Genomic DNA, 14,444 nt, shown 5'->3' with positions numbered 1-14,444 from the left:
TTACAGCTAGCAAAACTTGTTTCAATATTCATATGGTCACCTGAGCATTGTTTTAAGACAGACCTGAAAAATTGTGAACATCTTTTCACAGTGTAGCGTTTACTGTACACTAGTGCAGTGCCCACTCAAAATTTAGCTGTTGGTAGGGGCTGATTGTTTGGCCCATGTTAATCCAGCAGCTTTCTTGAGAGCATTGTTCTTCACACTCGACACTGAACATGTAGAAGAGCAATGGTTGAAGCTTTCTTGAGAACCACTCGTGGAGAAAAAACAGTCGACACTGCACTTCCTCGGGTCCCTTAGCAATGCATTGTCAAATTTTGAGGTCGATCAGATGAGCGGTGGTCAAGAAAATAGATGCAGATAGACAAAGAGATTCCGCCATTTATAATTGGATAAAACTCATTTGGATTTAGATCTGTGTAAAGACATTCAACCTGAAATCCTGAGACCTATTAGGGTCAGTCTAGTGAGGAGGAAGGATTTGCACCTTTAAGGGCTCTGTGCCAAATCTCCCACACAAGGCGGTCCACTGGAATGCACTTCCACTCATGCACATAATGTCTGTTGACAACATACCTAACCTCCTGAATAAAGTGCCACTTTTTCATTACATCTCTGAGGACTGCAACAAGCAGGTAACATGAAGCCTAAATCTCTTCCATCAAGGTTGTTTAACCGAAATTCAGCAGCATCACCAAGTGAGACTCTCAGTATAGGAGCAGCAAAGTATCAGCGACATGTGGACAGCGTGGATCCTCCAGAGAGTGAGGAGAACTCTGACTCCAATGACAACCAGCCAGTGGCAGACAACAGCACACTAAATGAGAAGTGCCACAGAGAAATCCACTTTGCCTTTCTGTCAGAGAGGTATGAGTCACTGATGGATGACGAGGCACAAGTCAAGACAGAGGAAGAGAAGAAAAAAAGGAAGAAAGAAAAATACAAAAAAGTGAAGAAGGTTGGTGCTCCTTTTTCACATTTTTCTTAAAATGTCAATAATGAAAATGAACTTTCAAATATTGTGTGTGCATTCTGATGGTATGGTAGTAGCCTTATGAAGATCCATCATCTCCGGCTCTTTTGTCTTTTCTTTGTAGCTTCAACAGGGGTAAGTTAAGATGTGACTCCCTCTTGTTTTCGATATGGCTTTGATCTGCCTCAAATTGTTGTAATAGATTCTTAATTGTTGGGGAAACTGCAAAACTGTTGTTGCATTCATGCAATAAATTATCCTGAAAAATGTGATTTGCACACAAGTGTTGGTATTGTGCTCTGTGCTCTAACTGCATAATCATCCCAATTTTCCTATAAAAATCAGGCTTAGGTTTCTGATTATTGAGGTAATTACTTGTCAAAAAGTATAATTGTTGACACTTTTAGACTTCAAAGATGACTTAACGGTTATAAATGTAAAATTACCCATGCATGATCAGCTTTTATCACAGTCCATCCCAATTATCAAAAATATTACAGCTTTCTTCTGGCAACCAGCCCCATCTTGGACTGCTGGCCTAACTTCTGGGCTCATGTTGCCCCAGACAGACTAAACCCGGTGATTCTTATGTGTCACGTCTCTGCCTGCTGGTGCTTGGCAGAGGAGACAGAAGAAAATCATGACAAACAGTGTAGAGGTCAGGATGTTGCTGTTCAAATGTGCTGTCCAGTTTCCTGGTCTGTCCTTACTCTTTCCTTCACCAATCACTTTACACTGTACCTGAGTGTACGTTTGTAATTCAGCTTTACCCGATCAGTTCTTCTCTTGATTAAATCAAAAGACAAAACAGCCTAAAGGGTATAAGGTGAATACTCTGAGAACATCATTGGTCTGTTTACGGCACAGTTTGCATTATAACCCATACACCCATGTGATTGATAAGGAAATGGCCCGTTGTGTGATCTAGATAACAAGTGTTTATGCTGAACAAAAACAGAATCTTTATCAGTTTATCAGGTTTTCCTGTGAATACATGCTATAAAATGTCAGGTAAACAAATCATAAATGAGTTTTGGGTTACTGTTAACTATTAACTATATTTATATGATTTTATAATATAATAGTTTGGTATTCGACTCACCTGCCAAACTGATGCATATCCACATGGGTGTATAGTAATAATATTCAGTGCCACTGGTGACTCATATTTACTGGCTAGATAAAGGAAGTAGGAAGTAATTTAAAAAAACAAAAGTTGAAGAAAGTAACAATTTATTTTGTTTGAAATGTTTAATATTCAGTCAATACAATCTTGCAAATACAATGCATGAGTTGTTATCATATGGTACTCTAATGAAGGGTTTTTTCAAGTTTTTGACTTAAAATTTATTAAACTTGTGTTTTTTCTTGCAGTTTCATTGCGGGTAAGTTGAAATATGTACTACAGTTGTTTTGTTTTGGGTTTTTTTGTTTGTTTGTTTTTCTTTTTTTTTTTTTTAAATAATCAATAATATTTCAATATAATAATTCAATCAGCTTAATTGAAATGACAGCATGCTCTGTTGGTTATTGAAAAACTGTAAAGCTAGTGGGAATCTTCTCAAAACTGCTGATTCAAAATAATGGAATTATTTCAGATGAAGAGTTTAATCTAAAGTCATCAAGATAACTCACCAAACTAGCAAGTTAATAAGTCATAGGGTGATTATTGTCATGAGCAGGTGGGTCCCTTTGACAACATGTTTACTGGATAAAGTGCTTTATAACCTATACTCACGTGAGACTTATAAGGAAATGGGTCATGGAATGTGACCTCAAACAACATTACTACAGTATGTTTATCAGTGACACAGTGGCACGTGTTTATCCTGAACATTACCAGACTCTCATCAGTCAATCAATGCCTACATTAATCTGTGAGAAATACAGAGGAAAATGTCATATAAACAAACATAAAAGAGCGGCAGACTGTGAAAGTTATTTCTTGACCTTGGAATAGTTTGACAAAAAATTCTTAACTCAACATCCACTTACTAAGTTTTTTCAAAGCTATTATTATGCTATTTAACCCATGTATTGTATCCTGTTTCAAATTAACTTTATAGTTGCCTCAATAATCAATGTTAAGTTTTAACAAATCTGTTCAAGTAGTCAGCAGAGTCATATTTACATACCACACTGAGGAAGTGGGATTGTTTCTGCTTTATTTTTCGAAAACACCTGACTTCCTGTATCCGCTTCAGCCGGACGGCCCTTTCCTGTTCAGAGAGCACAGGAGACAATAGTGTTCACGGGACTCCTTTATTTACACTTTAGGGTTAAAAACAGACTGTACCTCTCCCCCTGCTGTGCCATTGTTCTAAAATGATCACATATGCAGGGTTACTTTGAACTGATTTGAAATGATTCTAAATCATGTCCTGGCAAATCATGAAAAATATTTCTCTAACCTAGTTCTGTTAAAGCCACTGGTACCACCTGGATATTGTATTAATAAAAATGATAATGACATGATTGTGTGGCAGTTTTCCAAAAGAAGTAATCACATTTGGTGCAAAACACAGTTTGTGACTCAGCCTTGATCCATGCTAATTTGTCCCCTGAATGACTGAACAGATTTGTAATAATTACTGTTAAAATCTACATAATTCATTATTAGTCTAAGGCTGTTTGTTTGTCTTTCAGAATGTTGGCAAAGCCCTGCGCTCCACCTGGAAATGTATAATGCTTGGTCTGTACCATTTTGCCCTCGGCTACTCTACTCCAATCACGGTGGCTGCTACTTTTGTCCCTGACTTTCACCCTGGCAGTAACAGGACCTGAGCTGATCTGCATGCATCTCCTCCAGTTTCTTTACAAACTGCAGTGTCTACAAGGACACTGGCCAAAGTGTTTTGATATTTATAATGTTTGTGTATTTGAAATTACATTTTTTTTTACATGTCTCCACAAGTTTTAATCAAAATTTGACTTATATGTTGATTTTGGTGTATGCAAATATGTTATGAAGGTATTTCTCTGTAAAAAAAAAAAAAAAAATAGGCCTTTTTGACAGCAGACATTTTGACTTGCCATAGTAGGAAAAGAACAGCATGTGTGCAGAGGGATAACTGGACAAGAATGACAATGTAAGAGTACTGACTGTAGCTGCAGATGAAGTGAATCTGGGCCTGCCTGTAAGGCAGGAAAGACTTAACAGGGAAGTGATCGTCATTGAAGCACCAAAGCTGAAAGGATGTGGACACATACAATGAGAAACAAACCAGGCCACCCCCCTGCCCCTCCTCTCAAAGTAGAGCAACTGAACCACTGATCTCATCTCAAGAGTATTTCTCAATTCCCAAATTGTCAGAACAGTGCAGTGAGATGAACAACAGACTACTACGGACGGGATAATGATGATTGTGGATAAATTACTGTGGACTGCAAGTTGAAGAGGGTTCTCTGTTCATAATACAAATAAGGGTGTGGTCCTAAAGTTGAGTGTATTTGTACATCTGAGAGCTTGTCCAATTGTAAAGGTTTTGTATGTCATGATGTTGGTAATAATGTAAATTGTGCTACACAACAAAACTAATTTTATATGCACACACATATACACATATATACTTTCTGGACTTTCTGTTTAAATGTAAATATGTTATTTCCAGGATGTTTTGACTGATTCAGAGACAGACACCTGGGATTGTTAAAAATATATTTGTTGTTTTATTTCCAAGACAACATAGTAGATAGAAGACTATCATATGTAATTCGTGTATTATAGTTGAGAAATGCATATTCTTAAAGAAAAATAGACAAATTCTAAGCAATTTAAAAAAAAAATTCCAATGATTTTTAATGAATGGAAAATAAGCGTTTTAATTTTCTGTATTATTGTAGTTTAAGACACATTTGTCTGTACATTCATGTTATATTGTAATTTTTTGACGAAAATAAAAATATAAAGATTCGTCTTCTTGCTGACGTATTTCGACTGCGACAGAAGAGCGACTTCCGCAGTCTTGTTTACCTGGAGTTCACTGTTTTCTGAAGATGACGGGCCTGAAGGCAGAAAATATCAGCTCCATCCCTATCGACGGCTTCAGCAATTTAAGAATCACGTCAATATGGACGTTTCTCATGTCTGTAAGTCAAAATTTTAATTCCTGATTTAAAAGACTGGCAAGATGTGCCCGAAGCGTAGCGTTAGCTCTCTAAGCTAGGAGATCGACCCCCGTTGGTTTTTTAGAAGAGGTGGACGCCTGTAGCATTTTATTTCATTCAACAGTTCATCAGTAAACGCTTCAGCTACTGGGTTGTTTCTAGCTTGTTTTGTTTGTTTGTTTGTTTACTTCCTGTAGGTGCAGTGGTCGGAGCCTTGGCTCATCGGGTTGGTGGTGTTTCATGTTGTGTGCTTGTGTCTGACGGTGGTGACCTGCAGGTTCTACAGAGCTCAGATCTGTCACTTCCTGCTCATGGGTACGTGGAGTAAAAACACACCTTCACTCAGTGTTAGCCTCAATGTAAACTCCTGTAAACACGTCATTAGACATCATTAGACTTTGCGCAGGCGCTTCATGTTTATGTCATTCGCACAGACTCTTAGCACAAATTCTTCATTTGCACAGCAGTTTTCATGTTTACACAGCAACATATATTTTTCTTGCAGTTTTGTTATTCATTTCTTTTGCCTTTTCTTACAGTATGTAGTGATGTGTGATGTTGCTGGGAAGATTCACAGATTTAGAATCACACTGTACAGCGCACAGTTAGAAAGTTACATACAGTAGGTTACCCTAGACTAGTGTGCATAAAACAAATGCATGTGCAAAGCCAGTAGAGCAAATTTCTTTTATCCAGATTAAAATGACATTTAGATAGATCACCAGTACATAAGTGTTTGAGTAATCTCAATTGTTATTTGTGTACTTGGTTTTATGATGCCTACGGACATATTACACATATTTTCATGAATATTGATTTTAGAGAAACATTAGTAATCAGGATATTAATGTAGCCTATGAAGATTCTCAGTCATCCAGGTAACAGAATGTCAAGTCAATTTAATCTGATATTTTACTGATACAATGTTAAATCCAGGTGTTTTCTTAGTAAGTCCTTCTCAAAGCATATGCCAAATTTGATAAGTAGCATCTAAGTCAAATTTAAAAATGAAATGAAATTCAAAAGTTGAATGTAATTTTTTTTTATCTTATATGTCTGTCTATTATTATGTGTACAGCCTATTTATGTATTTCTCTACATATTTGTATCCACTTCCTAATTATCTCTCTGGTCTTTTTATGCACTGCTGTAATGCTACATTTACCTCCTGGGAATCAATAAAGTCTTATCGTAGTGTGTGTGTGTGTGTGTGTGTGTGTGTGCATGTGCGTGTGCGTGTGTGTGCGTGCGCGTGTGTGCGTATGTGTGTCTGGGAATTACCATAAAAAGACTGAATGAATAATACAGATAAACCTAAAAACCCAACAATTAACTGAATCTGTATCAGTGCATCCTGTATATCCTGTTTGGATTTATCACCACAAGAGCTAATAAACTGTGGTAAATGAGACCTGATGCTGACATGACCAAAGTGGACCACTAACACACTGTGTTGTTGTGTGTATGACCTGACTTCTCAGTGTTCCCAGACTGACATGGCTTCTCTCCACAGTTGGCATGGTGTATAGTGCTGAATATCTGAATGAGCTGGCAGCTATGAACTGGAGGTAAGAACATCATTCACAAACACAATATATTTGTTTACACATACTGTTATCAACAAATGCTCATCAACTTTTATTGCTGTTTGCAGGTCTTTTTCAAATTTCCAGTACTTTGATTCCAAGGGCATGTTCATATCTTTGGTTTACTCGATTCCTCTTCTGCTCAATACAGTCATCATTGTGGTAAATTTTACTGTTAATTTTCCATCATGTCACATAAAAACAAATATTATATTATAAGCACAGGCATGCCAGATATAACATTTTTTCATGTGTATATTTGTGTTTGTTAAATAATTACAGATGGTGTGGGTGTACAGGACTTTTTCCACTATGACTGAGCTGAAGACCCTCCAGCTGAAGCAAAAGGCCCGCAGAGAGAAGAGAGAGAAGAGTGACTGATCTATCTGCTTTAGTCTGTAAATGGGCCGGACTAAGAGGAGCTTAAAATTTCTCCTTTGTTAATCCTGAATTTTGGCGGTGGAAGCCAGACTCCTTTTTGAGACTGTAAAAAGGATTGTTCGTGGATGTCAGGACTGGATGTCTGTTTCTGGTGATGGCTGTTGGATGGTGCTGCTGAATGTGCTGTACACTATGAGATTTACAAGGACCAAAGGACAGTTACTGTTTTATATTCAATGATGTTTTAAAGTGAGTTAAAATGTACAAATAAGATAAATCATTTTTGAATGACTCTTATGCGACTGTTGATTTAAATGGCCTGGGAATGTTGAAGCGCTTTAGCTAAGAGTTTGACTGCAAAAGGCCAGTAAATGGTAGATTTCTCTTGAGTCTTGCAGCAACTACATCAACACCATTCACACCAACAAGACCCAAATTTCCCGATGAAAATATTAAAAAAATGCCCTATTTCACACTATTAAGGAAAGTGATAAAAAATATTCCTGGATCCACCCCTTTATTCAAATTCAGACCAAAATTTGTTGGGTTCTTCCTTGGCTCAAGCCCCATCACAAATCAGTTGTATGCGAAATTGAATTTATTTGAATCAACAAACTTTAACAGGCTTCTGTGGGCTGAACCCCGCACCATGAGCAAAACTAGCTGGCTTCATATGCCAGGATATGCTGAACTGGTCTAACAGCTACCAGGGGCATGTGGTTGGGGGTGGGGGTGACTGGGCTATGATACTGGGCTAACCTCTTTGTGCAAGGCAAGTTCGATCCCTTCACTTCTCCCAGGAGGCCTTTTTCACAGCAGACAGTTTAACTTGTCATAGTAGAAAAAACATAAGTCTTACGAACAACAATATGCCTTCAGACCCACAACAGCACATTTCAATGAAAGAGGAGGTCTCCCCCCCACCACCGCAGCAGTTCTCATCACTGAGGAGGCAGAAGAAAGGACAGGCAATGACTGTTAGCATAGCACAGATTACCTGTTCATTAAATTTGTTATGTTTTGGCTCTATAGTCTAGAATATACCAATTGGATGTTTACAGTGATTCTATAAGAAAACATTCTATTTTTGCAAACTTTTTAAAACATTCAAACAAGGCAAAAATGCATGATCAAATTATAATGCAAAACAGGCAGGAACACACACAACAGCCGCTAAGGAAATATACACTGAAACTGCTGAACAGTGTCATTTCCAAGTGTGAACGCTGAGTCAAACTGCTCAGGTCAATCCTAATACGAATTCAACACTGACTTTTCTCTGTGGTTTACACAAGAGTTAGTACCACTAGAGGGCAGTGCGGACTAAATGACATGAGACAGGTGTTGCTCTCCATAGGATCTGCGCTTTGGAAGACTTTCATATCACGCAAGTTTTTGTTGTTTTTTTTTAAACTTTTTTTTCCTCTGTAGTTAGTTGACAGGATGTGTTGCCACAATCTTAATGTTTTTATTTTGTTTATACCACTCTTGTTTTCCCAGATGCATCTGTTATGTGTTGGGATGCTTAGCCTGCACTTATCTTTCAAGACCCATTAAGTGTGAACGTCAGTGATTTAATAGCAGTCATGATTGGTTATTTAAGAAGATGGTGAGGAAGATTAATGATTGTGTTATATTGGTGGAAGTGGTGGTGATGGTGAAGTGTCTGTGGGTGTGTGTGGGTGGGTGGACAGGGGTGTAGATTGGACAAGGCTCAGTATAAGGATCTGATCACCTCTGAAGGGAATAAGAATTAGAAGCATTAGAGGTTGCACTCTGATCTCTTTAGTGAACAAGAACAGGTGTTACACCCACCCACCCACCCACCCACACACCCACCCACACACCCACACACCCACACATCGCAATGTCTCTAGACATGAGTCATATCTAAATGAAAGATTAAGTTCAAGAGGGTCATTTTCCTCAGATTTGAATGGACACTATCCTCTGTTTAAATCTTCAGCTCTGATTGGTGTAGACGTTGCAGCCAAATTCACCAGTTCATGAATCTCACATATGGCTGCTTTCCCTGAGTTTGTCATGCAGAACAGTACATTGCACAACACCCAGTCAGCTGCAGTCCTGTGGGTAAAAACACTCCGGATAAAAGAAACACCACCTGTCAGAGAGACGTCTGATAAGATGACCATAGTGTTCAAGCTGCAAGGTGGGGAACAGCGTACGTGACAAAAATGAGACAACACTCATTAATAACAGTGAACCCTGACCTTTGTAAAACACTTCCATACCTACCTGTAGAGGGTTAATTAACTTAAGTTAATTGAACGCTTAAGGGGGGTCTCACCACCAAAACTTAATCAAGTGTGTAGGCTGTTACTGGAAAAATAAATCAATATTTTTTATAACAGGAGGAATTTTACAACACTTGTATAAACACTTGCCCAGAAACTGACATGAAGATGAATCATGTCAATGTATTATGGCATGTGAGCTGAAGCTGAGGCGCACAGGTTTTGTGCAGTTATGGCTTTACAGATGGGGGACTCAGGCATGCAGAATTATAGTTATACTCTATGTAAGATGTGTCTGATCTGTTCAAATGATGATATGATATAATATTTATCAGTAGGTTTTGGTATCAGCACAATAATGTGGTACAAAACTCTTAACATCCAGTTCTCTGGGTTTATTTCCCCTTAAGTATCTTTACAGATTCCACTCTATGACTGTTACATGTGTATTGTGAATATAAAGCTGTATGCGCCCAAGAATCCATATGTTTTTATGCTTGCAATATTCCATCAAATTGATGCTGTTTGCATCATTTTATTCACATTTCCCCAAAATGTAGTCTGACATTTGGTATCTAAGGAAACTTTGGCATGTGGAGGTTTGAACAGTGTTTGGCTGCACAGCGTGAGTTTGTGGCCAAGTCACCACCCACCAGCAGACTGCTGCTTGTCAAGGGGTCATCCCACCCCAGATCGCATGTTCGAACAGATGTTGGTAGAGTTTCGCTTGCTCTAATTAATTTTCTCAATTAGAGAACTTCCAATATAAGAATTATGTCATGAAATGATTACTGATGATTAATGATCTTATTGAATTGTTGGCCTGCTCCAGTGTATGTACAAATCATTTTTTCATTTCAACAAATTGTTATAACAGCTCACAAAAGTCTGGCTTGGATCCATCCCTAAATGGAAAGACAATGAGTGACGTTTCTCTGTCAGGTTCAATGTCAAACTTATTAAAAAAATTCCAGAAATAAAAGCAAGTTTAGTTTTAGACTAGTTTATATGTGTTTTCACCTTCAGTCACAGAGTTCTATCTCACTCTTTCTATACAGTTTATGTTGGCTCCTGCTGTAATACATCTGTGTTTAATACAATGTGAATGTACATCCCTAAACAGCAACAGAGCTCAAATGATGATAAGCATACAGCAAAAGCTTTTTTTACACAAAGCTTGAGGTGAAAATACCTAATATATAACATGATTAGTTCATCTCCTCTGCTTTAATGGGGTCAATATCGTCATGAGACCTCATTGGTGATGGCAAACCTGTTGTAGTTGCTGTTAAGCTTTAGTCTTACACATAATAAAAAAAAACAACTCTGTATTACATATAGCTGTTTTTTGTACACCCGCTATTTGGGATTTATAAGCAGAATATAAACACCCACATTTAATGACTGTGGATGATATTGCCTCCAGTCAACATAAAGCTAGGTTGAGCTACACTGGGAAAACTCTGTGTACTAGTAGGAATAGTAACAGATGTAAACTGTCTTGGCATAATGGGTGCAACACAATTTATATGAGAATAAGAGAGATGTCAATCAAGCCTAGTTTGTACACATCCACACAGTCCAGAGAACAACTCTAATCAGGCAACACCTGTATGTGGACTATGTGTTGGTATGGACTATAATACGATTTGAAACACACTGCGATACACAGTGTAGTGTAGCGTTATGATAATATAAGAACATGTGTGATCTCCTGACCCTCCATAGTAGCACCATCATCAGGTCAAATTTTAAGTTTGTCTGATTCTTTGGTTCATGCACAGCCATTGATATTCTTATAGTTTAGGTCTGTCATGCCAAACATCTGGTCCAAACATCTGGCCCATTGTGTGCACTTTACAGAGCTATTTCCAAATGGCCTGTTCACAGTTCTTCAATTCTTCTCCCAGACTTCTCCAAGCAACTAGCTAATGTAACTGTAAGGATCTTTTCACGTGCGTATCATATATCATTACATACAGTGATGTAAAATGATGTCAACAATGCTATACTGTGTTATCAAGCATGCATTAAATATTAATAAATGCATCCTTTATATGAGGCACTGTTGACAAATACATTAATAAACTCCCAGAATGTCATAATCCTTGTTTGCAACGAGACAGTGTGTTACAGTGTGTTTTAAGCATTTATCAAGTGCTTATATACTAACTGATTGATGCTAAATTGGGGAGAGGGAGCTGGAATAACATGCAACCCGGTAGCTTTGGACATTAAAGGCAGCATACTTTGGTCTGATGGTGGTGTGCTGTAGCAGCAGCTCCATCTCTCAGCTGGTTGAGTCACACTATGACTGGGCATGCTCTGTAATGCAATAAGGAGAAACAAGAGGGAGAGAGTGAAACCGGTGTAACTGATAGAGTGATAGATGACTCACTCAGTGTGTGCTTACGAATGAGTCACTGTGATATACATGATTATATAGATTTATTTTATTGGACACATTCTGCATACTGGTGAGCTATAAAGCCTGCTACTAACTGACAGAGATTGGAATAAACTCACCAGGAATTACAGTAGGATGCACTTTTATTTATGACACAGACATCATATAAATAAAAGGAATATGACATGTATCAAATATAAATTATATTCATGTAATTTTTAATAATGTATTTTCTGTTTTAGCAAATACAATATGTCTCCAGGATACAGACTGTAAGCCACAGAGGGCTTGAACTCCGTGACTCACTCTGTCTCACATCCAGTGAGTCACCGATCAACTTGTATCAGTTACTGCACAGTCCAGAGTGAGGATGATAGCTTTCATCATTGTTTGCTTAAGAGTAGCTACTGAAACAATTAGTCATAAGCATTATCATTTCAACATGGCAAAAAGGATTAACAATTTAAGCTGTCTCACCTCTCAAAACAAAATTTTCTTTTAACGATTTTTTTGATATTAACCAAAATAATACACAGACATACTGAAGTCTGATGAAAACCTGAATATTATGACAATATGAGCAGTTTCAGTTTTACTTTGAGGAACATTTTCATTTAATAATATTACATGAAATTACAATAATAACTATATTTATGTAGGGCCTTTCTACAAACTGCTTTTCAGCACATAATGAAACAAAATAAATTTAATAATGTACAAAGGATAAGGAAAAACAAGACAGAGAGTACAGTAGTTCTATGCTAGTAGTAGGACGAAGCACATTTAAAAAGTTTTTCAGAAAGAGATCTAAAGATACTGACTTAGTGACCCTCACTTAAAAAAAGCTTGGTTTTAGTATAGTTAATATAGTAAAAGAATTACTGACCAGTCTAAGGGTGTAACCTAAAATGTAAGTTGTTAGTAGCTGCACGATCAGTTAGTTTCAAGAAGTGCTGTGGTAGCTATACAAAAGATATGTCTCAAAACAGATGTGAGTACTTTTTCAAAGCAAGGTCATTTGATGCAGTTCACTCCTTTTCAAAAGTCCAGATGTCGAAAAGTTAAAAAAATAAAACTTAACTATCGGTTGACATTACATTTATATTTCAGGTGAGATCATTTCCAACGTCATAATACACAAGGTTCCTCCTTAACTTACTCACCATTCCCTGTTTTTGCGTATGCTTGCATTCCTGCAGTGAGCGGTTGCTCTCTGTTACAGATATCCAGTGTTATTGTGGGAAGCTTTACATCCTAACATGAACTCTATGACAAAAAAAGTTGCTGCCAGGTGTCATCCTTTTGGCCTTAAAATTCCCAGACCAACATATGCAACACTTTCCTTCATCCAGGGACCTACTGTGTAAATACAGACACTAGCAATGAGATTGTACACCAATAGTAGATCAATAGCGCTTGCAAATACTGTGGAGAGTTTCAAACAGATGCGTGGGCTTTGCCTTTGAAGCTATTCTGTGTCTGCAGAATCTTTTGACTGTCCCAAGAAAGTATACTGCATGGCCTAATATTTTATTTCTCTGGGTAATCTGGTAGCAAATAACTGGAAACTGGGAACTTCATTGGAAGAAAAGCTAAAATATGTTTAATGTGTTGAATGTGTTTAATTGTTTGCTTGTCTGCAGACCTGCTGTGTAACTATTGATTTTAATTAATTACTTCAAGGCATATAAATCAACACATTCTCAATTTCCCCTGTAAATGGAAATTATTTGGAGATTTGTATGCAGTTATGGAGCTATAAAGTAAAGCATTACTGCCTTTTTTGTGTTAGTGTCTGCTTAGCTGGCAACTTCAGTTTTGACATTTTCAAGTTTTCACCACTAACTGAAAAAACAAAACAAACAAAAAAAAAAAGGACTCTAATGCTTCACCAAGTCTTGCTGTGGTTGTAACCTCTTTTTCTCTTTTCATGTCTTACACTAAATTCATCAACCAGAGCTGTCTCCGTTGGGCTTGAAGACGTCCATGGATGCATCCAAAATTCCAAACACTAACCATCCCCTGCTAAAGAAAAAACAGGCCACAACAGAAGAGGCGCTGGGGAGAAAAATGTGACCATGCCTAAAAACAACCAGAGTTGCTGAGGTGATGGAGATGAAGTGACAGAAAGACCTGTGAAAAAAAGGAGATGTTTTTTACGAGCGAATTGTTGCAATTCAGAGAATGCTTAAGCGAAACATTTCTCTTTTGATAACGGAGGTCGCTTTATAGTATGAGGAATTTAAGATGTCAGAGTTTAGATATTAAGTTCACAGAGCTACATTTACTCTCAGTTTATCAAACAGGCAAATTACTGCTGAGATGAATATCTTTCCAAAGAGATTCTGCCAAGTGTGTTAGACTCCCAACGTAATAAATCCATGGGTGGACACACACAAACACCCTTACATAAATACATAAAAATATCTGAGGTCATTAACTGTACAGTACTTTTTAAAGGGAAATTGAAGACAGTCAACTTTACACACAGTCCTGCCTGGTTCTGTAGGAGAATAATAGCCGAATGCATAAAAATGGAGCCATGGATGGAGGACCTGCTGAATGAAATAAGCTTATTAATGTCCATTCTCACACATATCCGTCTGTCTGGACAGCGTGTACACTCCAGGGACAGTGTCTCCATTGTCACTTATGCCAATTTGGTCCTCCTATCTGAAATGCATGAATCATAGCCCATTATTGTGATGAATTATAGAACTTTCTCACTCAGA

At 37.6% G+C, this 14,444-nt stretch overlaps 2 protein-coding genes across 3 annotated transcripts; both read left to right on the top strand.

Moving 5' to 3' along the window:
* Positions 1-538: 538 nt before the first annotated feature.
* LOC139622124 (required for drug-induced death protein 1-like) lies at positions 539-4,721 on the top strand. Of its 2 annotated transcripts, none has more exons than XM_071479274.1 (2): positions 539-961; positions 1,101-3,976. In XM_071479274.1, the coding sequence occupies exons 1-2, from the start codon at positions 644-646 to the stop codon at positions 1,113-1,115; spliced, it is 333 nt and encodes a 110-aa protein (XP_071335375.1). In that variant the 5' UTR covers positions 539-643; the 3' UTR covers positions 1,116-3,976. The 2 variants fall into 2 exon arrangements, with proteins under 2 accessions (XP_071335375.1, XP_071335374.1); XM_071479273.1 differs by having other exon boundaries at positions 541-961; positions 3,623-4,721.
* Positions 4,722-4,906: 185 nt separating this feature from the next.
* Positions 4,907-7,342, top strand: tmem18 (transmembrane protein 18). Its single transcript, XM_071479272.1, has 5 exons — positions 4,907-5,065; positions 5,281-5,398; positions 6,597-6,651; positions 6,738-6,831; positions 6,952-7,342. Exons 1-5 carry the CDS (start codon positions 4,973-4,975, stop codon positions 7,048-7,050), a joined length of 459 nt encoding a protein of 152 aa, XP_071335373.1. The 5' UTR covers positions 4,907-4,972; the 3' UTR covers positions 7,051-7,342.
* Positions 7,343-14,444: the final 7,102 nt, after the last annotated feature.

The sequence above is a fragment of the Trachinotus anak genome, unplaced genomic scaffold (assembly GCF_046630095.1).
Source record: "Trachinotus anak isolate AG129_WGS33_773 ecotype Australia unplaced genomic scaffold, CSIRO_AGI_Tana_v1 ptg000005l, whole genome shotgun sequence".
NCBI lineage: Eukaryota > Metazoa > Chordata > Actinopteri > Carangiformes > Carangidae > Trachinotus > Trachinotus anak.
Note: the sequence above shows the minus strand (reverse complement) of the source record. Positions and strands in the feature narration are given on the sequence as shown.